This window comes from Lepisosteus platostomus, chromosome 5 (genome assembly GCF_059453375.1).
Source record: "Lepisosteus platostomus isolate fLepPlt1 chromosome 5, fLepPlt1.hap1, whole genome shotgun sequence".
NCBI lineage: Eukaryota > Metazoa > Chordata > Actinopteri > Semionotiformes > Lepisosteidae > Lepisosteus > Lepisosteus platostomus.
In genome coordinates this window covers 54,786,897-54,809,999 of record NC_142615.1, presented here as the reverse complement: position 1 = coordinate 54,809,999, position 23,103 = coordinate 54,786,897, and the positions used below count along the sequence as shown (strand labels likewise).

Below are 23,103 nucleotides of genomic sequence, written 5' to 3'. Positions count from 1 at the left end.
CAGCCCCAGAGTCAGCCTCATCAAGAGAGACTCCCACCCCACACCCCTGCAGGTCTTGAGGTGACGTCCCATACAGACGCAATGATTATCCATGTTAAGGACGCTCTTCATCTTCAGGCCGATATCAGACAGCCCCAGCCCACCCATGGAGACTTCTCCAATAAGGGTGTTGTAGGCGACCTGTGGACAGAGCCCACCAACAGCTGTTGAATCTCTCTCTCAATCCTCTAGGGAAGAGGCATCACAGATAGAAGGTACCACAAGAGGGACAGGCACAGCATTTTGACCAATAAGACCGTTCCCTTAGAGGTCAGGGTCTTGCATCTCCACCTGCCAAGTCTGACCCTCATCTTAACAAGCTTTTCCTTCCACAGCAGGAGCCCAGTGGCCTACTCATCAATACCAATATAGACTGCGAGGACCTTAAGGTGACCCGTCTCCACCTTGAAGGGGTATCCAAGGAGCGGGTCAGTGTCTACCCTCCCCACCGGCATGATCTCAGACTTCTCCAGGTTTACCCTGGTGCCTGAGGCAGTGCAGTAGGCCTGCACCACCTATGGTGTTGTTGGCATATTAATAGATCAGTGAGGTGGCAGCGCCCCCAGGCAAGGCAACCCGTGCACCCGCTCCTTCCTGAGAATCGCCAGGCCCAAGGGCTCAGCCACTGAGGAGTAGAGCAGGGCAGACAGAGGGCAACCCTGGCACATTTACCTGGTCACGGGAAAGAAGATCGTGAGGGAACCATTCACCCTGACACACCTCATGATCCCCCTGTACATGAGCCTCATGTCCTCTCCCTTTCCAGTCATGTCCTCCACAGGAAGACAGATGAAGGGAAATCCGTGTGCTGATTGACAATAAAAAAGTCACTTCAAATTATCCACCAATCTGTATTATGTGTCTGAGCACATCTTTCCTTCCTCCTTTGCAGTGAGCACATTTCTTTCAGTGTCTTCTCCTGTCTTTTCCTTGCTGTATTACTGTCCCCTTCCCTCATGTGGAGATGGATCTACAGCCAAAACCCTGCTTGTTTCACCCTGTTTGTGCAGCGTCAGTCTGTGTGAGGAGAGGGACTCACGCTGCTCCGGTGGCACAATAGGTCAGCATACTTATACAGCAGAGTCATGTTGAGATTGTGAGTTCCAGCATCTCCTGGAGCATCATTGATTCTGATATACATAAATAAATTGGTACCAGATGATAATTTATAGCGACTTCCTGATTATTTGTCCCACAATACACACTTTTTTGGGAAAAAAAATTGAATTGATGTATCATGTGAACCCTTGCTCTTAAGATGGAAAGAGATTGCATTTGGTATTGCATGTAATTAGATGCTAATTATTTTATTTACTTTGCCCTCTTGTTAAGATCTGTTACATCAGGAAAATAAAGTATATGCTCAGTAGAGGGGTTGTCATATTTTGTCTGTTAATCAAACATAATCAACAATTATGGACAACCATTTTTTGCCAAGGTTGTGAATTATAATGCCTTAAAAGTCACATTTAAACTTTCTGTAAAATTAAAAAAAAACACAGAAATACAAGCGGGCACTGATTTGTGTCCAGAATACTCCAACTTAACAAATCCTGCTCCAGAAATTGTCTCTTCTCCCCTTTTGAGCCACTGCCCACCAAAAGGTCTCTGCGTGTCTCTGTTAGGGAGATGTCAAGATGCTGTGCCTGTGCTGTGCTTCAGTGGCGGGTGTAGAGGACACGGTGTTGTACATGGAATGCAAATTGAGCTCCTTGGACATGAAAACTGACAGATGGTTAAAACTTCTCTCAATAAACAGGAGATCCTGTGTCTGGAATCCTGAGGTGCGTTTCTTCCTGTCTTGTCATATAGAATGTATCATTAAGGACAATCACATATGGCTTGATTTTGTTAATGGAAGTATTTATTTCCTTTCTTGGGACAACGTGTTTTTCGAGAAATGCATACAATTTGCGAAATATGAAATACAAATTTTGCTTATGATGCAGAATAAATACTGCCAGCTGGGAAGAATATGACAGCATTTTTTTCTTTAACCAAAAACCTGCAAAGGGAGACGTTTTCGTTGTGGTAGGGCAAAACAATAAATCTGTTCCGTTTCACAAAATTCAAACTTACGAACGGTGCAAGTCGCAGGTGATTCACTCCTCTTGACTAGGTGGCGCTAGGAGGTGCAGTGACGTTTATATCCGTCTGCAGAAACTCCTCTTTCTCAGCTCCGCTTCTCGGTTGTTTTGAAGCCGCGGCCGCGCTAACGACTGACGTCATCACACGGCGCTACACAGCGTACCTGTGGGTGCTTGAATGATTTTTTTTCTATAAAGAAGAAAGTTGTTTTTTTTAATAACTTCAGTTTCTGAAAACGTAGCATTTTGTCAACTGTGTTTATGCTTGAACAGAGCACAGCCCTGACAACAGAATCTGTGAAGAATAAAAATAAAGAAGCAGTTCTGTTTAAACATCGCAAGTCAGCCTTTGTTTGTGATCGACTCTGAAGAAGGATGGCGGAGTGCTTGTTAAATCTGCAAACCCAGCTTGACTCGTTCATGCAGGTTTTGCTCAAATCGATTGTGTATGAAATGTCAGAAGTTTTTGGAAACAGAATTTCTGACTCTGATGACGAGTTTCAAGACAAACTCCGCAGCGTCCAAACTCTGGTGAGACGGGCCGTGATTAAAATCACACAGTGTGTGGAGGACAGTGTCGGGAGTGAAATGGCGCAGCTGAAGAAGGAGAACGAGAGCCTGAAGGTGAGATTGCAGCTGTGCGAGAAGGAGTCGGGAGCAGGAGGAGATCAGGGACAGACAGATCGTGTTGGACACACGCTTCTCTGTGAAGTCACTGCAGAAATAAAAGAAGAAATGGACACGGAACTGCAGCTCTCAGGTCAGTGTGGTGACTTGTATGAAGTCAGAGTGTGTGTTTGTTAAAAACCAGTGTCTATAACTAACTCAATGGTGAGATTTTTTAAACAACAAACTTTATTTAAAAAAAAAAACATCTCACAATAGTAAACCTTCTCATTATCAGTACGCGTTCTAACAAAGTATCAAACCGTCATCAAACTTTCCTCACTGGTGAGAGTATAGTGGAGAGATGCTGAGTGACGTGGGACAGACGTGTGATGTAGCAACGGGATTCTTTATTGGAAACTGAACTGTTTTGTCCGGTTACGGTGCTGAAAACACCTCGTTCACATTCAACAATTGTTTCACTTTTGAATCAATTTGTACTCCAACGTCATTAGGAAACATCATTTATAAATATTGTATTTACGTTGTATTGGTCTAAATTTTATAAGTATACTAATGATTGTGTATATAGACATTAATTGGTTTAAGTATTACTGTCGTCCAGGGTCTGTGTCTGTTTTAACTCCTCTGGAATATTAATCCAGTGTGTCTGTATTAACCCCTCTGTCTCTAAGTGCATTGTTTATGTACTGTACTGTGCAGTAAGTGTGTCTGTATTAACACGACTCTCTCTGTGCAGTTTAAATTACTGTAATGTGCAGTGTGTCTCTATTAATCCCTCTCTTTCTCAATGCAGTGTTAATGACCTGTAGTGTGCAGTCAGTGTGTCTGTATTAACCCCTTTCTTTGATTGCAGTGTTAATGTCCTATAGTGTCCAGTCAGTCTGTGTTAACCCCTCTTTCAGTGCAGTGTTAATGTGCTGTAGTGTCCAGTTACTGTGTCTGTATTCACCCCTCTCTCTCAGTGCAGTCTTTATGTCCTGCAGTGTCCAGTCAGTGTCTGTATTAACCTGCCTCTCTCTGTGCAGTTTTAAAGTAATGTAATGTGCAGTCAGTGTGTCTGTATTAATCCCTTTCTCTGATTGCAATGTTAATGTGCTGTAGTGTCCAGTCAGTCAGTGTGTGTCTATTAACCCCTTTCTCTGATTGCAGTGTTAATGTGCTGTATTGTCCAGTCGCAGTGCCTGTGTGTAGCCCTCTTTCAGTGCAGTCTTTTTCCTGTTGTGTCCGGTTATTGTGTATGGATTAACCCGCCTCTCTCTGTGCAGTTTTAAAGTACTGTAATGTGCAGTCAGTGTGTCTGTATTAATCCCTCTCTTCTCAGTGCAGTGTTTACATGCTGTTACGTCCATTCAGTCTGTCTGTATTCACCCCTATCTCTCAGTGCAGTGTTCATGTACTGGAGTGTCCAGTCAGTATGAACCCCTCTCTCTCTCAGGTCAGTGTTCATGTACTGGAGTGTCCAGTCAGTGTGTCTGTATGAACCCCTCTCTCTCTCAGTGCAGTGTTAATGTACTGGAGTGTCCAGTCAGTGTGTCTGTATTAACCCCTCTCTCTCAGTGCAGTGTTCATGTACTGTAGTGTCCAGTCATTGTGTATGTATTAACCCGCCTCTCTCTGTGCAGTTTTAAAGTACTGTAATGTCCAGTCAGTGTGTCTGTATTAATAGGCTGGGCAAACGATTTTTAAAATTTTTAAAAAATAAATAAAAAATGAGATATAATGATGTGTTCCTGCTTAACTTAGACATTGCACGACTTTAAAAAAACATATAAAAACAGGTTTCGAGAGTTAAAAACCACTTTTTATGCGCGAAAAATAGGTGATTTTTCTTCCTCGTGATCAGCTCAGAATCTTTGTGTACGCTGTAAGGTTTTTACTTCTTAATTAAACGTTTAAAATACACGAATTTCATAAAGACAACACACGTTTCAAAGAGAAAAAATCCCATTCTTTTCTCTTCCTGGTGTGTGAAACTGATCAGCAGGTCTTTTTTTCCCAATCAGAGGCTCTAAAAAAATAGCGCACCGCCCACTGCGCTCCGTCAGAGAGGGGCGCGGCACCGAGAGAGGGAGGAGGCGCAGAGCGCAGCAGTACAGAACGAACGTTCTGCTGCCTGGAGCGCTTATGGCAGCGATCGCGTCTGCATTTATAACTTAGTTTTTAAAATCAATCAAGCAATATGAAGCATCTCTTTTTACTTTTAAGTCACTTAATTATCGTTAAGCACAGCTTTCTCACCACTTAGACTACTTTTTGATACCATCCTTAGACAAAGCAGAAACTTCTTGTTCTGTCTAATGACATTACAAGTGGAAAGATTACAGATTTTAATCGTCTTTAATTTTGTTACGTTATACATTTTAGAAACGTTTCATCCATACAAACACCACAAAACTATTCTCGATTGTATTTCTGAATAGTATGTTACACTTAGTTCACTGTTTTAAATACATCTAATTAAGAAAGTTAGGTGTTAGCATAAACTATTAGCAATCAATAATATTAAATTTAGCACTGTAATAAGTTGTTGCACTTTCCCCCGCATCTTGTAAAAATATTTTTTCATTGTTCAAATATACATTAAGTCTGACTATCATATAATAAGTTAAATACAAAACTAAAGAAAAAATAGGGTTAAATATAATTCAAAATATTTTGCTAACAATGTTAACTGTTTATGAATAATAAAATGCATTAACTAAGGAGTTGGATGGCACAGTTGTTAGTATGTTTTTTGTTTTGTTTCTTTTTCATAAATACAACAGTAGTACCTGATGTCTCAGTGGCTTTCAAAATTAAATTATGCATGCAAACCTGTGAACTAGAAAGATAACTAAGATATCCATCCATTTATAATGGTGGCGAAGTGGTTAGCATTGCTATCTTGCAGCACTGGGGTCCTAGGTTCAATTCCTGCCATCCTGGCAGTGTGTGTGGGGTTTACATGTTCTCTCTAGGTTACATGGTTTTTCTCCATATGTGTGATATGACTCCCTCTCGCACTCCAAAACATACTGGTAAGTTAATTGGTTTATGGGAAAACTGGCCCTGGTGTGTGTGTGTGTTTGTGTCTGTCTGTCCTGTGATGGACTGGCGCTATGTCCAGGGTGTATTCTGCCTTGTGTCCGTTGCTTACTGGGATAGGCTCCAAATCCTCTGTACTGGATAAAGAGATTAGAAATGGATGGAAGTAAAGGCACTGTGTGGATGGAACTATACACAGTGTTAGAAACCCATTATGAAATGGTAGCATCTCACTGAGAATAAAATATTTTATAGTGCTGGCTTAAGGAAACAGCCTTTCCACCTCTCTTGCACATCAGTATCCATACCTAGTTATTTAAACAAATTGCCTCTAATTATAAACATCTTAATATGCTGGCTCTGTGGATCCGCATCAGCTATGTTTGCCCATTCCTTCAATTCATGTGCATCCAACACACAGTTCAATGCCAGCAACTACACAAAATCTAAAATACAATCCTCATTTCAGTATCTATGTAAACATACAGTCTGTTAACTTCATCATCTTCATCAAAAGTATGCCTAACTCCATTAGGAAGTGTGCTTGTTATCAGTGTATTCCTCAGCTTTCCCCAAATTATCTTCTTCTTACCAACATCTCTAGTCTTTTATCCTGCAATAACTCAGCCAACACATACTGGCCATGTAATACTCTGCATTGTAGAATAATAGTTTATTTTAAAGGGAACTAGAGAAACTAAGAACTAGAGAAATCAAGAAAGGCTTTTTTTTCTAGAATTAATAAATGCACATCCTGTTCACTGGGGAAATTAAATCCACACTGAGCAATCTTCAATATGTTCAGAATATGACAGCAAAAATCCTATCAGGGATGCATTACACCTGTTTTCAAGTCCTTGCACTGGTTACCTATCAGGTTTCGAGTCAACTTCAAAATCCTTATCCTCATTCAGTACCTACAGTATATGGCTTATTATCTGTCTACTCCCCACCTTTGTCCATCTGACTCTGGTCTTCTAGCTGTCCTCAAGAACATCTACATTCTGTGGGTGACAGGGTCTTCTCTAGCTGCACCCCAGAGCTCTCAATTTGTATTCCCAGTGATATCAGTCACGTACCCTAAATGCATTTAAATCTAACCTCAGAACCTTTCTTTTCAGAAGACTTAGTGTCTGTATCTGCTTCGTTTTCTAATTTTGGTAGCACCTCTAACTGCTTGTCTTTCTTATATGTATTTACTTTGTAATCTGTGGTCCTTTTATCTGTTTTTATATCTACTGTATTGCTTTGAGATGCCACCTTTAATGGTGATATATAAAATAAAGTTTTTTATTATTGTTATAGAGAAACATGATCAGATTTTCCCTGGTTCAGAAATTAGAGAAACATGATCAGATTTTCCCTGGTTCAGAAAAAAAGATCTAAAGTATACTAGTTTGTCACTCTTCTCATTCCCTTTGCTAAATGACTTTTCATACTAATCTGATCAATCTAACTGCCTGTTTTCTGTGCTTTCTCTATCCTGCTAGATTTGCAATTATTCTGAAAATGTTCTTCTTGAAATAACTCATTTCTAAATACCTTTTTTCACTGTTAACATCTTGCAGCAACTCTGCGACAAAATATACACTTAGCTCAACCTGACAGTTCATCCTGCTACCAACATTGAATAAAAAAAATCTTAAGATTCCTATATTTATGTCTTTCTTTAGTGGTTTCATTAGTGACAAAGGCTAAACTTGGAAAAATGTATTTTATGTGTTGTGGAAAAAACTGACTTGCTTTAACAAAATATGTTTACAGATCCTTTCACCTGCCAATCTACCTGAATGCCCAACTATCTGAGAAGCCCTCCATGAAACCATGGTTGCTATTAATTCATTTAGGGCTCACTGACAGAATTGCTGTTTTTTATGCATGATAATTTTCTGATTCCTCACTCTGTTTCATGTTTATAGATAAGACTTTATTGATCGCGAAGGGAAATTGATGTACATGTTCATATACATGATGAACATGTTTGCATGTTCTTTTGTAACATACACCTTTTTGTGATTTTTTTGTATATCTAAGCAAGTGTTCCTGCATCCCTCTTCTGCACTGTAGTCATGGCTTTTTTTCTGTTTGCTTATTTCAAAGCAACACCTGCTCCATTTCTAAAACTTTTTGCCCATGTGCATTTTTGTATTTTTTACACCTCTAGCACTTAAACGTCCTGAATTTTCATTTGCATTAATTTGTAGAATGAATTTGAGTTTTAGCCTTAAGTTTTCACTATCTTTTGTTTCTTGTCCTACAACTGTTATTATTGATCACCGAATTATTGTACTTGACATGACTTCATTCAGCCTTTCCTGAACGTCTATGACAGGCAGAGAGAGTGCCGTTTCTGGTGCGATCTTTTGCAGCTGACATTTCACTGTTTTATACGAACAAGAAATTAGATTGCTCCTAAATCAGTTATTCTATATAAACACAGCGTAATTGCCCTCCGAAAATCCTCTTTTTCTTGTTCGTTTTAGAGACCTTGATCGAAACTGATTTTAGATGTCAGAAAGGATTTATTTTCTCTATTTCCTACATTGCTTTATCGAGATTTTAACTTTATATCTAGGCTCATATTTCAACTATAAATCGTACAGTAATTAATAGCAGTAAATACTGATGTTTTGCACCCTCTTACCACAAAAATATATGTTTTGTAGCTGGGATTAACTTCATTTCATACGCATAGCTACTACGATTCGGACAGTGAACAGTTAAAGATGGCGGCAAATCAGACACCCAGAGGGGGGGGGCGTCTTCTCACCTCCATAACTAAAATGCCAAATAGGAGTGGCTTAAGCGACATACACAGTCGTGTAACTGACAGTTTGAGGTAGCCTATCGTGTAAATTTCGCTTTGTTGCTGATAGGTTAAGCTTTCGAAACTCTGCCCCAAAGTCATGTGACTGATTTTTCGCCCTGTTTCGTTGGTTAAACGCAATGATCACAAGCACCACCATGGTAACTGGGATGTGTAGTTTTTAATTCTGTTTGAATTATAACTGTACGTACTGTCTTCATATTTGGCCAGGGCTTTAAAGAGAAGGCGCGCCAAAAAATTTCGGTGCCGTCATCTCCGCTTTAAAGGTACCCCCGTGCTGGAAGCATTTGACCTCGGAACGTTTGCCCAGCGTAGTATTAACCCCTCTCTCTCAGTGCAGTGTTAATGTCCTGTAGTGTGCAGTCAGTGTGTCTGTATGAACCCCTCTCTCTCTCAGTGCACTGTTAATGTAAATGTAATGTAATTGTGATATTATTACAGTAGACTTTTTACATGGTAGTTAGGTTTCTGACGAAGCTAAATCAGAACACGCCCTTATACCCACTTATTCCACTATGTTTAAACAACCCGAATTGATTGTGAGTGTACTTGTATGCGTGTGTGTAGTTTAAAGCTTTTAAGATCACATGGCCTCAGCTATCACTACTATGCTGATGATACTCAAATATACATCCATATCAAACCTGACACTGATGTGGCTGTCTCTATTCTATTTATTTGTATCCCCGATATAAAAACTTGGATGACTCAAAATGTCCTTCATTTAACTGTGACAAGACTGAAGTCATGCTTATTGGCACCACCCATCAACTTTGTAAAACCAATGTGTAACTCTATCTGTAGATGGTCTTGTACTTGAGCTTCAGTCTAAATTGAAAAACTTGTGGATGATATTTGACCTTCGACCCACATGTGCAGCATGTTGTCAGAACATCTTTCATTCACCTCATAAATATTGCTTGACAACGCCCTATGTTATCACTAACTGTGGCTGAAAAGTGTTGTCTAATCTTGAATCGACTACTGTAACGCTCTACTCTCTGGGGATTCTAAATCCCCATTGAACAAACTCCAGTATGTCCAAAATTCAGCAGCCAGAATCCTGACCAGGTCTAGTACAAATGATCACGTTACTCCTATCCTGGAGTCCTTGCACTGGCTTCCTGTCAAGTTTCATATCGACCTAACAGTCCTCCTGCTCACCTATAAGACTCTCCATGGCTCGGTACCTGTCTGAGTTATCACCCTACTCCCCACCTCACAACCTTCGCTCTTCTAATTCTGCTCTCCTTACTGTCCCCCAAGCCTGTCTACATTGTATGGGTGACATGGCCTTCACCTGTTATCCCCCCAAGCTCTGGAACTCTCTCCCTAAGGATATCGGAGAGTCACCTTCTCTAAACTCCAAATCCAGACTCAAAAACTTTTTCTTCAGAAAAGCCTTTATTTAACTGTTCTGTACCCCTCTGCTCCTACTGTACTTAGTACCACTGTCTACTGTCTCCTCTAACTGTGTATTCTCATCGTGCTAATTTTGTGTATTTTTTGTTGTTGGCATTCTGTAAAATGCTTTGAGAAGCCACTTCTTTATAGGTATAAAACTATAAAATAAAGTTTATTCTTATAAAGGTCGTGTCTTCTTGTCCTTTGTTTACAGGCTCAGAGGCCAGTGTTCTCTCCGATGCTGGGGAAAGGGCTCTTCTTGAACAGCAGCACAGGAAGGAGGACTGGAGCTCCAGTCTGATGCAGGAGACAGAGCTCACTGCCGCAGAAGGGAAAGAGGCACTTAGTGAGCAGCACACAGACAGCAGACAGAGTGTCAAGGATCTGGACTCTGTGCCCATGATGAAGACAGAGCCTGAGAGTGAGCCACCTGGGCTCTTAGTATGTGATGATTTTACAGAGAAGATGAATAATCTGGACACAATCAATATTACACAAAGTTGTAATGAACTTGGCTGCGTCTCTGTACAAGAGCACAGTAAAAAACTGGATGTTTTATATCTTACAGAGCAGGATATGGATCCCAAGTTGATTGACCCTGCAGAGAAGCAGACTGATGTGTCTGGTAAAGAGAAAAGTACTGAGTCACAGCACACTGAGAAGAGTCAGTACAGGGAGGAGCAACAGCAGCTCCTACAGGGCTTGATAAGAATTAGGCCTTGTTCTGTTCAAGTGGAGAGACTGTCATTGCACAGTCTAAAACAATCATATGATCCCTTAGATTCTGTTGAGTTTACACACAGGTTTAATAATCTGGTTACTGAGAAAATTGTTGAAAGTTTTAATGAATGGGAGAGTATGTCTGTTCTTGGGCAAAGAGAGAAACAGCTGAATGAACTGGACGGCTTAAGTGTCAGAGAGCTGGAGAAGGAGCCCCAGATGATTCACACTGCTGAGCAGCACACTGAAGGTCACGGTGGAGAAAACACAGCTCTGTTTCAGCACACAGAGCAAGGCCATTCCATGGAGCATTTGCAGAATAAGAGACTCCAGCACGATCAGAGGATGAGGAAGAATCACTCAAGGCCTTGCTCAGATGGAGTGGACAAACTGCCATTATGGCACGGGGAGGAGCAGCTTTTCTGTCAGTCTAGCATTTCAAAACCCTACCAGCACCTTCACACAGCAGAGAGACCTTTCAGCTGCAGTCATTGTGGGAAGAGTTTTAGTAAGTCAAGTAACTTAATAGACCACCAGCGCATTCACACAGGAGAGAGACCTTTCAGCTGCAGTCAGTGTGGGAAGAGTTTTAGTCAGGCAAGTCACTTAAAAAGGCATCACCCCATTCACACAGGCGAGAGACCATTCAGCTGCAGTCAGTGTGGGAAGAGTTTTAGTCAATCAAGTAACTTAAAAACCCACCAGCGCATTCACATAGGAGAGAGACTGTTCAGCTGCAGTCAGTGTGGGAAGAGTTTTAGTCAGTCAAGTAACTTAATAGACCACCAGTGCAGTCACACAGGAGAGAGACCATTCAGCTGCAGTCAGTGTGGGAAGAGTTTTAGTCAATCAAATAACTTAAAAACCCACCAGCGCATTCACACGGCAGAGAGACCGTTCACCTGCAGTCAGTGTGGGAAGAGTTTTAGTCAGTCAAGTAACTTAAAAACCCACCAGCGCATTCACACAGGAGAGAGACTGTTCAGCTGCAGTCAGTGTGGGAAGAGTTTTAGTCAGTCAAGTACCTTAATAGCCCACCAGCGCATTCACACAGGAGAGAGACCATTCAGCTGCAGACAGTGTGGGAAGAGTTTTAGTCGGTCAGGTGGCTTAAAAACCCACCAGCACATTCACACAGGAGAGAGAACGTTCAGCTGCAGTCAGTTTGGGAAGAGTTTTGTCTGCCAAGTGACTTAAAAACCCACCAGCGCATTCACTCAGGAGAGAGACCGTTGTAGCGGCAAGGTTTATTAAAATACAGGAATTAAGTTTGCTGCTCCCTTGCCAGTCTCTCTCTCCCTCATCTCAAGTGGTGCTGGACACAGAGAGGCGATTCCATTTGGTTCACATTTAAGGTGTTTTTCTAGCTGACAGTGTGTTCTGATAAGGAACAACTCCCAAAGCTGAGACACGTGAATGGTCATCGCTGGTGCCTTGCTGTCTGGGAGATTCCAAGGGAGAGTCTCATCCCAAGTGGTTTACAACCCCAAGGTCAGAGTTCATGGTTACTCATCCTCACACGTGGCACCAATAACTGTAGGGGTTTGTGCATTTCCCGGGACAATTGTTAATTGTAGCAGTAAGTCACGAAATGATTCTTGAATGCCCAACGAACTTTCAACCAATGAGCGACCGTAGTTCCTCCAGGTACAACTCCAGCTCCTCCTGGACATCCTCAGACTCGGCTCAGACAGTCACGTAATGGCCAGTGTGTCCCAGTGCCAGGACTTTTCCTTGTTCTAAGAGTTGAGAATGGAGGTTGCCAGCGTGTAACCAAAGGATCCACCCGAGGTTAGCCCAGCAGCAAGCCTCGTGAACCCACCGCGAATGCTCACCTGATCAACGAGTGAACTACGGTTGGAACTGTGGACAGCTGAATATCAGTATTCTCTGCTAGTTTCAGCCAACACAGGTCTTCAGAGAGCATCAGCAGCGCACCTCAGCAGAAATCTCTCCCTCCTTCTCCTTCTCTCAAGTCGAACCAGCACTGCCTTGCACCAGGCCAGAGAGCACCGATTGGACACGGCAACAGCCTGCCACTGCTTCTTTGCATCCGCGGGAGATCTGAATCCCCATAGAGCGGATGAGTATTCAACTTTCTGCATTACAGCTCGAGAATTCAATTGTTACCTCAACCTGAGTTGATAGCAATTTAATTCCTATGAGTCATGTACTTGCTTTTGAGTATCTAATGTACAAGTTGTAACAAAGTTCATTTACAAAATGGTCTAAATGAATGATATATGGAATGTATGTCCCTCTTGGTTTGTAACTCTTCGTGATTGAATATATACCTTTTGTATACTGCTAACCCCCTCTATAAGATCTGTTATGTTTATGCACATTTTTTGTATTAATAAATGTATTGTTGTGTATTAGTATCTGCGTGTGTGCGTTGTTTGAGTTATCCTGCAAGGTTGATTCTAATAGCCATCAAAAGAATAAGTTTTGTGACTTGCTGCTATAATTAATAATTGTCCCAGTTAAGCACAAAACCCCTACATTTACTGGTGCCTCGTGAGAGGATGCCTATAGAGTGAAAAACAGGAATATGTAAGATGATTAATATACATTAATATACCCATCCACTCGATTCAGGGTTGTGGTGGAACTGGAACAATCCTGGCAAGCAGTGGGTGCAAAGCAGAGTATCGCCCATAATGTGACACCAGTCCACCTATAGCACCCAGGGGTGGTAAAGAACATGACAGTAAGAATACTAGTAAACCAAGCCAATGATTTAGTTTTGAAATTTATTCTGAAAATACACATTCACACCTGAAAAATATGTACAGATGCAGCCATTCAAAATGGGTGGGGCATTTCGCGGCATACCCCGGTGGGCGTGTCGCGGTATCACGCAGTATCACACGGTTAATCGCGTCATTTGACGTCATGCCGGAAAGTATCCGGCGTCACCTTGTAAAACCTCCAGGGGGAGCTTAACCTCTCATGTACAGCATTTGAGCTTTTAATTTTGACCTGTGTATTACAGCATGTTAATCATCAGTCATTAAAATGTTGGTATATTTTATGAAAGCATGATTGCTCGGTTGGACAAAAGTACACAACCTACCTTTATCAGAAATATTTATGCATCAAAGCCTTTACCGAAGATATTACTAATAGTATTAATAATGAATGACTTTGGACAAGCTGTATACTCAAAGTATAATTTCTTTAGCACATTTGTACAAGCACTTGGAATCTGTCCAAGCCATACTTTGTCAGGCATTTTGTTTTACTTCAACGGGCATAAAAACTCCCTTGCTTTTAACAGGGCGTTTCATAATTTCTAACTACAAAAATGATTTAAAATGCGACACTTATCATTCAACTCTCTTCATGTGACTTCCCTTGTAGCCCACTGGTCTACGTGCCCGATTACCAACTCACGGGTTGTGTGTTTAAATCCAGCTGGTGCTGGACTTTTCTTTTAACAAACATTTCTTCGAAAAAATACAATAGCAATATTATGGACAATCAATTGACTTTTATATTTCAAAATATCACAACATGATCGATTCTAAGTCATTTTTGATAACAATGAATAGTCACCTTCTTCCCTTCTGACAACGGTCCCTGCTTCTGCTTCCTGCTTCTATTGTGTGTGTGTGTAATAGAGTACAATTTTATATAGAAATGGAGGCTGGACAGTATGCGTTACAATATAAACATTTATATTGATTTAAATCGTGTTTTGATTTAAATCACAAACGCGTGTTTAATTATATGTGTTTTTTAATCATAATCAGGCTAATGCAACATAAATTGATACTGTATCTTTGTCTTCTAAGTATCTTAATAAACTTTCAGCATAGCTTTCTACCCGTTTAGATTTATTTTTCTTGGGATTTTGGGATCAAACGTGGAAGGATTAGATTGTAATCGTTTTTATTTTTCAAATACGTTTTAGAAAAGTGTAATCTATACCTGCCCAGACTGGACGCCTCCCTAAACCCCGCCTTTCACTCCTGTCCTGCTCTTCCCTGCGCACCCCAGCCGGGCGCTCTTCGGCCTCTGCCCGGGATGAATGTATATTTTGATATTTACACCCGGCGCAGCACCGAGGGATTTATAACTGCATTTATAACTTAGTTTTTAAAATTAGTCAAGCAATATGAAGCATCTCCTTTTACTTTTAAGTCCCTCAAATACATTGAGCACAGCTTTCTCACCACTTAAGATTACTTTTTGATACCATCCTTACACAAAGGAGAAACTTTCCGATGACATACAGTACAAGTGGAAAGATTACAGATTTTAATCATCTTTAATTTTGTTACATTATACGTTTTAGGAACGTTTCATCTAAACAAACACCACAAAACTATTCTCGATTGTATTTCTGAATGTTATGTTACACCTACAGTAGTTCACTGCTTTAAATACATCGAAATAAGAAAGCTAGGTGTAGCACTTTAGATCTTTTTTTCTGAACCAGGGAAAATCTGATCATGTTTCTCTATAACAATAATGAAAAACTTTATTTTACATATCACCTTTAAAAGTGGCATCTCAAAGCAATACAGTACATGGAAAAACAGTTAAAGGTTAAACAGTAGAGGCTTGCCACACCCGGACTGTTAAACCAACGCATTAGCACGTCAAAGCCCATTGAGGACCCGGGAGCAATAGTTGTTTTGTCCCTTGATTTACTGATCTGCATTAATTATGGAAATCGAGTTCCTGCTCTTTGCAGACGACCTGGTCCCGCTGTTGCCCACAGAACAGAGGCTGCGCCAGAACCTGGCACTGCTGGAGCAGCACTGTCAGACCTGGGCGCCGACAGTCAATCTGGACAAGACCAGAGTTATGGTTTTCCAGAAAAAAAGCCAGACCTCAGGGAAACAAGTACAAATTCACACTTAACAACACATTAACACCTAACAACGGGAGCAGGGATGAATTAGGCCAGTAACCCACTATTGTTAAACATACAGAAAAGAATATTAAAGTATTGAATATTAGTATTGGCTTTAGTATTAGCCATACAGAACATTAAAGTGCCCCTTTTCCATTCAGCGGGTGCCTGAGCCGCTGTGTCCTATCTTCTGACAGTCGCCGTTGTGAATGTCTGTAGAGTGTATCTTATTTTTAGTACTATATTTTTGTATTATATTCCCTATTAATCAAACTCTAAGAGTATTTATCGGCTTGTCCCCTCCTCCCGCCCCTCTCTGTGTACAGTAGAGCCTCCTGTCCAGCCAGCACATGTCCACAGACATTCACAACAGCGACATATCATAAAACGTTTGCACATATAGTTAAATTATTCGTTGTTTTTCAGGAAGTTAAAAAAACACTTGAATTACTTATCTAGTCTCTCGAAATAAAGTTATTTTTCAAGCAATGCAACAAACGTCGGGCAATGTGTTTTTTTTTAATCCAACATTGACAGCCACATCTTAAATCTTGTCAGTCAGCTCTTTTTTCTCTATTTGAGAAATTGTGGCTTACACATCGCACGACTTTAAAAGCTAGAAAGACAGGTTTCGATTCACATTAGCTGGCGAGCCTTGTTAACAAAAAAACAGACAATACACAGGGAGGGGGAGGTCAAGCCAGAGAGAGAGTTTTTTACCCTCTGTCTAAAAACCCAAATAACCCGGGGCAGAGACTCTGGGGGGATCATTGCGTGGTACAGAGCAGAGCTCAGTCAATTCTTATGGAATGTGTTTTCTTTCTTCTTTTTTTCAGTATGGAATAAACCTGTTACTTGATTCATATGGATGCCCGGTTACATTATTGTATTTCTGAATGTTATGTTACACCTACAGTAGTTCACTGCTTTAGATACATCAAATTAAGACACCCAAATTAATAATGTAACATGCCACTGTTTGTTCATGAACAAAGTTATACTGAGATTTCCTTAGATACGCGATTAAAAAAAAAATAAAAAAAACTTGAATCCCCGGCGGAACACATTCCATAAGAATCAGCGCTTTTACAGTATATATCGCCTTTAAAGGTGGCTTCTCAAAATGCTTTACAGGATAAATACAACAAGAACAGCAACAACAACAATATTGTATTTCATTGCACTTTGAAAACCAAGTAATAACTTAACTATATGTGCAAACGTTCCATATGTTGCTGTTGTGAATGCCTGTGGAGTGTATCTTATTTGCCTTACGTCCTGGTTATCTCGCTCGCCCTCCCCCCCTCTCTCCCTCAATTCAATTCAATTCAATTCAAGGTGTTTTATTAGCATGACAGATGGGTACAATCAGTGTTGGGTATTTACTTTGCTTTGAGATTCCACTTTTAAAGGTGATATATAAAATTTTGACTAAAATAAATTGATATCTTTGTCTTCTAAGTATCTTAATAAACTTTCAGCATAGCTTTCTCCCCGTTTAGATTTATTTTTCTTAACTAGTATACTTTAGATCTTTTTTTCTGAACCGGGGAAAATCTGATCATGTTTCTCTATAACAACAATATAAAAACATTATTTTACGTATCACCTTTATGTGATATCACCTTAAGGATGCGCAAATAAATTTTAAATAGTCTTCTTTAGGTGTGAGGGTAGGAGTGGATCGCAGCAGGCATAATCAGCAAATTAGGAAAACAAAGAACTGGACAGGCGAGACGTTTATCCAGAGAGCGAGTGATCAGAAAAAGGAACAGCTGTTACACCCAGGTTTTACGCTCTCTCTCTGTTGAATGAATGAAAGCATTTTATTAAAAACGCGTTTGCGTTTGTCTGGGTATTTACTTTGTAATCTGTGGTTTACATCTACTGTATTGTTTTGAGATGCCACTTTTAAAGGTGATATGTAAAATAAAGTTTTTTTATTATTGTTATAGAGAAACATGATCAGATTTTCCCTGGTTCAGAAAAAAGACGATTAAAATCTGTAATCTTTGCACTTGTATGTCATCGGAAAGTACAATCAGTTTCTGCTTTGTGTAAGGATGGTGTCAAAAAGTAATCTAAGTGGTGAGAAAGCTGTGCTCCTCAAAGCGCTTTACAGGATAAAAACAATAACAACAATAGTGGCTGGGCAAACAAATTTTTTTTATAGAAATACAAAATGAGATACTGTATAATGATGTGCATGAACAAAGTTATACTGCTTTTAGATACGTGATTAAAAAAAAAAAATTTTTGAATCCCCGGCGGAACACATTCCATAAGAATCAGTGCTTTTATACAGTATATCGCCTTTAAACACATATATTTAAACACACGTTTACGATTTAAATCAAAACGCGATTCAAATCAATATAAATGTTTATTTTGTAACACATAGGTGACTATTCATTGTTATTAAAAAGACTTAAATTCGATCATGTTATGATATTTCGAAATATACATTTGTTTGGTGCGAGTGAGGTTTTATTTAATCTCTGACCAAGGGAAACGTTTCATTTTTTCAAAGAAATGTTTGTTAAGAAATAGTCATAGTTCCACAGGATTCAATCACAGACCATGTGAAATGGAAGTCAGGAACCTAACCCACAGCGCCACCAGCACAGTCACATGCTGAGGGCTGAAAAAGCACTACAGAAACATTATCGACAGACAATGTACAGATTTGATAAAGCTATAAAATAATGTAATTAGGCACAGAAGAAGTTTACAGCACAGTACAATAATAAATGCTGACCATGACTTTAGAAGCATAAATTACCTTATACTCAATTTAAACACAAGCTGTCTTTAGCCCTCTAAGCTGGTTCATACAGAAATGTAGAGAACCAGGCTCAGAACACACAGCTTCATTAGCGAATACATATGCAGGACAAGTGGAGAAGACGTTTTACAGTGGATGGATTTTTAGAAACATCCCATCAGTGACATCACTGAAGTCAACTCCTAGGTAACTGTCGTGTGGATAGTTTCACAAGAATCAGACAAAGGTTTAAGCATCGCTTGTTCTAGATAAAACTGCAAAAAAAACAAACAACAACCCATAATGTACTTCTTTGCGGCTCTGTTTGCCCAAATCATATATTCACAACGTGAAATTAGAAAATAATATTACGTAACCAAAATCCGCAATATGGAAACAGAACCTGTGTAATTGTTGACAGATGATGTACTCGTAACATTTTTACAAGACGAACTACAACATTTAAAAAATGACTTGTATGTACTTGATACCTCTAATCAATCCACTGCACTGCATTAAAACAAAACGAAAACTAAAACGCCCTGGGCATACCGTTTCGCGCTTCTTATCAGTTGCTCAAAAGTAATTTGACCGTATGAAATGCATAATATAAACCTAGAAACATATACGTGAGCAGTATTTACGTAGTATCATTGTCAAGACATACCTCTCAAATACTGTAAATCTAGTTAAACATATCTCAAGACCGATACTGTTCATAATGAAACCATGTTTCGTGTATGTTTTCTTTAAAGTACCGAGACCAGCCATATACTGTATGTTTATGTTCCAAAATTAATATCGTTTATGGCCTTCACACGTGTTGCAGTATGCTCCTATTCTTTTTATGCTCAGCTACTAAGATTTCCCTTCAGTGGTAAAATTCCATATGAATATTCAATACTACAACGGGCACAGTAAAGATGTTTACTGTAAATCTTTCTACAACAGACCAACGGACCACGAGTGAACCTGTCGGTCAACCAATCACGTACCGCGGTACCCCGCGTCATCTTGCGTCACGATGCGTGACGCCGTAGCCAATTACCTCCGGTACGTGTCTGTACCGTGCACTTTGAATGGCTGCATCTGTATCTTTATTAGGGTTGGCCTTCTCTTTGTATAGTTTTGTGGCCTGCTTTGGATCATTCAGCCACCACACATATTCTCTTCGGGCTTCCACCCAGTTTGAGGGCAGGACCTCAACCTCCCCCTCCTGCTCTATCCAAACAGCGCGTGTCCACATCACCTGAAACAGACACATTTTAATTTTGAGTCTTAATTCAGATTGTGGTGCTGATTACTACACTTGTGTTCGCTTATAATGATTATACTCAATGAAACACATAATTCAATAATAAACATTCTGCTTTATGTATACATTTGGTGTTAGATGGTATTCACTACAAGCAATTCCTCACAAACTTTAAAATTTAAACTTAACCATGAGAAAAGAGCAGACAGAAGCAAAGTTGCAACTACTTCATGGAACAGGATTATGTTCTATTCCATGTAGAAGAGGGAAAAGGACATAACCAGCACAATATGGGAGACACACTACTTTTCTGTGCAACAGAGAGGAATTTCTCCCTTGCATGCATATCCAGACTATTAACATATACAATATTAAGCAGTTTTGACTCACATGGTCCAGTGAAGAAGTTACAAGTCTGAGTCTCTCGTACAATATCACATAGAAGATTTTGGTCTGCTCTTTTCTCCTTCACAAATGCAAAGTCCTCAAATGCAAATGCAAATGCTTCGTGTCGGGGGGGAACCTCCATGGGTTGCCTACAACACCGTTATTGGAGAAGTCTCCAGGGGTGGGCTGGGGCTGTCTGATGTCAGCCTGAAGCTGAAGAGGTTCCTTGACACGGATAATCATAGCGTCTGGAAGATCTGTATGGGGCGTCACCTCAAGACCTGTGGGGGCGTGGGGTGGAAGGCTCTTCTGATGAGTCCAGGGCTGGTGAAACATCTGCCCCCCTTTTACAGGGAAGTCTTGCAGGCATGGGGGAGTTCGTCTTGCAGCCTGTCTCCTACATGCTGAAGACGAGGGCCCAGCTGCTGTAGCAGCCTCTTTTCCTCAACCACCTTGATTGGGTATCGATGGAATAGACTTTGTTATGATGTTGGATTGTCTAAGTACATGGATCTTTTTTTACAAAATAAAGGACGGCTTTCTGCCTGCTCAGGCTATTGTCGACACTGTGCGGGAGGTTGACGATGAGCTGTCTGGCAGTAAGATCTGCCAGGAATTTGAGCAGCTCAAGCTCAGCCTCCCAGACAGCTGGCTGGAGAAGCTGTGACTGGTGGTTGATGGTTAAGTCTGGGGACCTAATGGGGTGCCCCAACCAGCGTGTTCCACAGGCTGATTGTGGCAGAACAGTTCAGGGCGCCAGTCTCTGAGGTGGTTTGGGGAAAAATCTCCCCCCACTTCGAGCCGGCATGGCTGTGGGAACGTCTGAGGCTGACGTTTCTGCCCCAGAGGTGCAAGGAGCTGGACTATGTCATACGACACAACTGCATTTTTACAAAAATGGCGCTGCAGAGCCTTCCGTGTGTCTGCTGTGTCCCACAGTTCGTGAGAGGAAGAGAAGACCCCTATCTCTTGTGCCTCCTGTCAGCCACTAGGGATTAGGGGCGTTAGAGAGCTGTGCTCTTGTGCCTTCCATTACTCCCACTCGGGGGCTTTTCCACTGATTCTGTGAGGGGCAGGTATGTTCAGTAGATTATTGAGCAGATGTTAGGGGTGTTAGAGAGCTGTGATTGTGCAGAACTTCAGGTGTTTGCTTCCCTGCTCCCTCCTCCACCCAACGTCTGGTCCAAACTGGCTCAGCAACCCCTCACACCTCCACATGTCAGAACCTAAATTGTGGCAATTTTTTCATGCCTGGACACCCAGTGCGGTGCTGTTGCTAATCCTTTCCTGGACGTCGCATGCATTCCTGTACCACTCTACCGCTCCTCTTGGTGGGTGTGCTCATGCTGAAACACTCGAAGGCCAGAGCTGGCGGTGGGAGAGCTCCTGCATGCGCAGCTGAAACACTGTTGTCATTGTGCCCTTTGTTCCTCTCTCCAGTGTCCCCTGCCTAAAGTAATGCGTCCTTTTCTCTGCCCGATACGCAAACTAGACCCTTCGTGTCTCCAAGTCCCTCTGGAGCCCCCACACTGCTCAAGTGACATAATGAAAAATGCACTGGCACTTTTGGTTAATGATGCATGGCGTGAGATTAAAAAAACACAGCTCCTTGCATTCACAACAAGAGCCAGCAGCAAAAGCAGTGCCCGCAGCTTTCCATAGTGTACTGGTTATCACATTCGCCTAACATGCGAAAGCTTCCCTGGTTCAAAACCGGGAGGAAAAAAGCCACCTCTTTTCGCATGTATCTCTACTGCTTAAAGATCCCTAGAGAGAGGCCATTTGTTTCCAATGTATTTCTGGTGCCTTCATGGCATCTCGTACCAAATTGCTGATAATTTGCAATTTGGCTGTGCAGAGAGACAAAGACGAGCTTTTCGTCAATTCCAAAGCAGCTCAAAATAACATAAAGATTGCAAACCACCGGGAGCTTCTTAGTGAGCCCAGGATCTCATCACGAGGCCAGGATATCTACTCCAGCAACGGGCCTGGCAAACTGTTCCATACTTTGACCACTCTTGGCGTAAACAAGTCTCTCCTGTTCTCTGATTGAAATGCACTGCATTGTAAAGCGCTATTCATTCACATCACTTACATGGGGCTTGTGCATGGCAGTAGCAGAGCAGTTGTTTCAGGTAAGCAAGCTCCTGCCTGGTTAGTGCTTGGAGCATAAACGCTCTGCTGCTGTCAGTTCTTTCTGGAGCTATCAGCAGGAGGTGCCCCAGGCTTTCCCTTTTCACTTCGGACTCTTTTCTTTGTTCGGGACACGCGTTTCTCGCCCTCTGTGCTGGTGAATCGCAAGTCCACGTGTGCTGTCATGACCGCTGTCACTGCCGGGAGCGCTGACAATGCTCAAGTGGCGCTTTCTGGAGAAGCAGTCCAACTCCAACTTGTACTGAGCTGACATGAACAGAGCACGGATCTCACGGAGGTCAGCTGTCGAAGCAGCAGGGCGGCCCTTCTGCAGAGCAAGGCTCTGTAGTGCCTTTTAAATCATTGCAGAAAAAGAAGCATCCCTTTTCAGAGTTAAGTAGGGTAAGAAGTGCATAAAGGCGTCCACCTTGTGATTTGGGCCATACTAGCCTGTGGTGACGACAGAAGAATAAAGACCATCTTCAGCCCACGTGGGGTGGGTGTGCATGTCCAACAGTACTGCTCTCGACTCCAGGGACATCCTTTCAGAGTCACAAGTCTGAGCTCAGATTTAAACACAATCATGACCATGGAGATCTGTAGGACACTGGCTCTCAAATCTCCAAAAGAAGACTGGCAATTTCGACAGTAAAACAAATCGCCTGGGTTAATTAAGGTGCAATTAATAAATGAAGACTAATTCGGCTGTGTGTTTTGGAAAAGTGCTTTGATTTCTGAAGGAACAGGTGTTCACTGATTTCAGGTTCACAGCTTAACATTTCACAAAGTACAATGTCTTGCAGGTATATACAGTTGGATGATCATGTTTGCATCACTCTTTTAAACCGGGGGAACAGACAGGTTATGCTTATTTATTGTAAAGTGATTTTCCTTTAGTAACATAATAGGGTATCACTTTTTTTACTGCAAAGATCATTTCCGTGGAGAGGTCATTTTTATGTTTTTAAG

At 41.2% G+C, this 23,103-nt stretch overlaps 1 protein-coding gene across 1 annotated transcript in view; it reads left to right on the top strand.

Annotated features, from left to right (window-relative positions):
- Positions 1-2,292: 2,292 nt before the first annotated feature.
- Positions 2,293-23,103, top strand: part of LOC148669398 (uncharacterized) — a 469,383-nt gene continuing 448,572 nt past the window's right edge. The window contains exon 1 of the mRNA XM_088632405.1: positions 2,293-2,886. Coding sequence (XP_088488531.1) covers positions 2,502-2,886 — 385 coding nt within the window. The 5' untranslated portion in view covers positions 2,293-2,501. The remainder of the gene's footprint in view (positions 2,887-23,103) is intronic.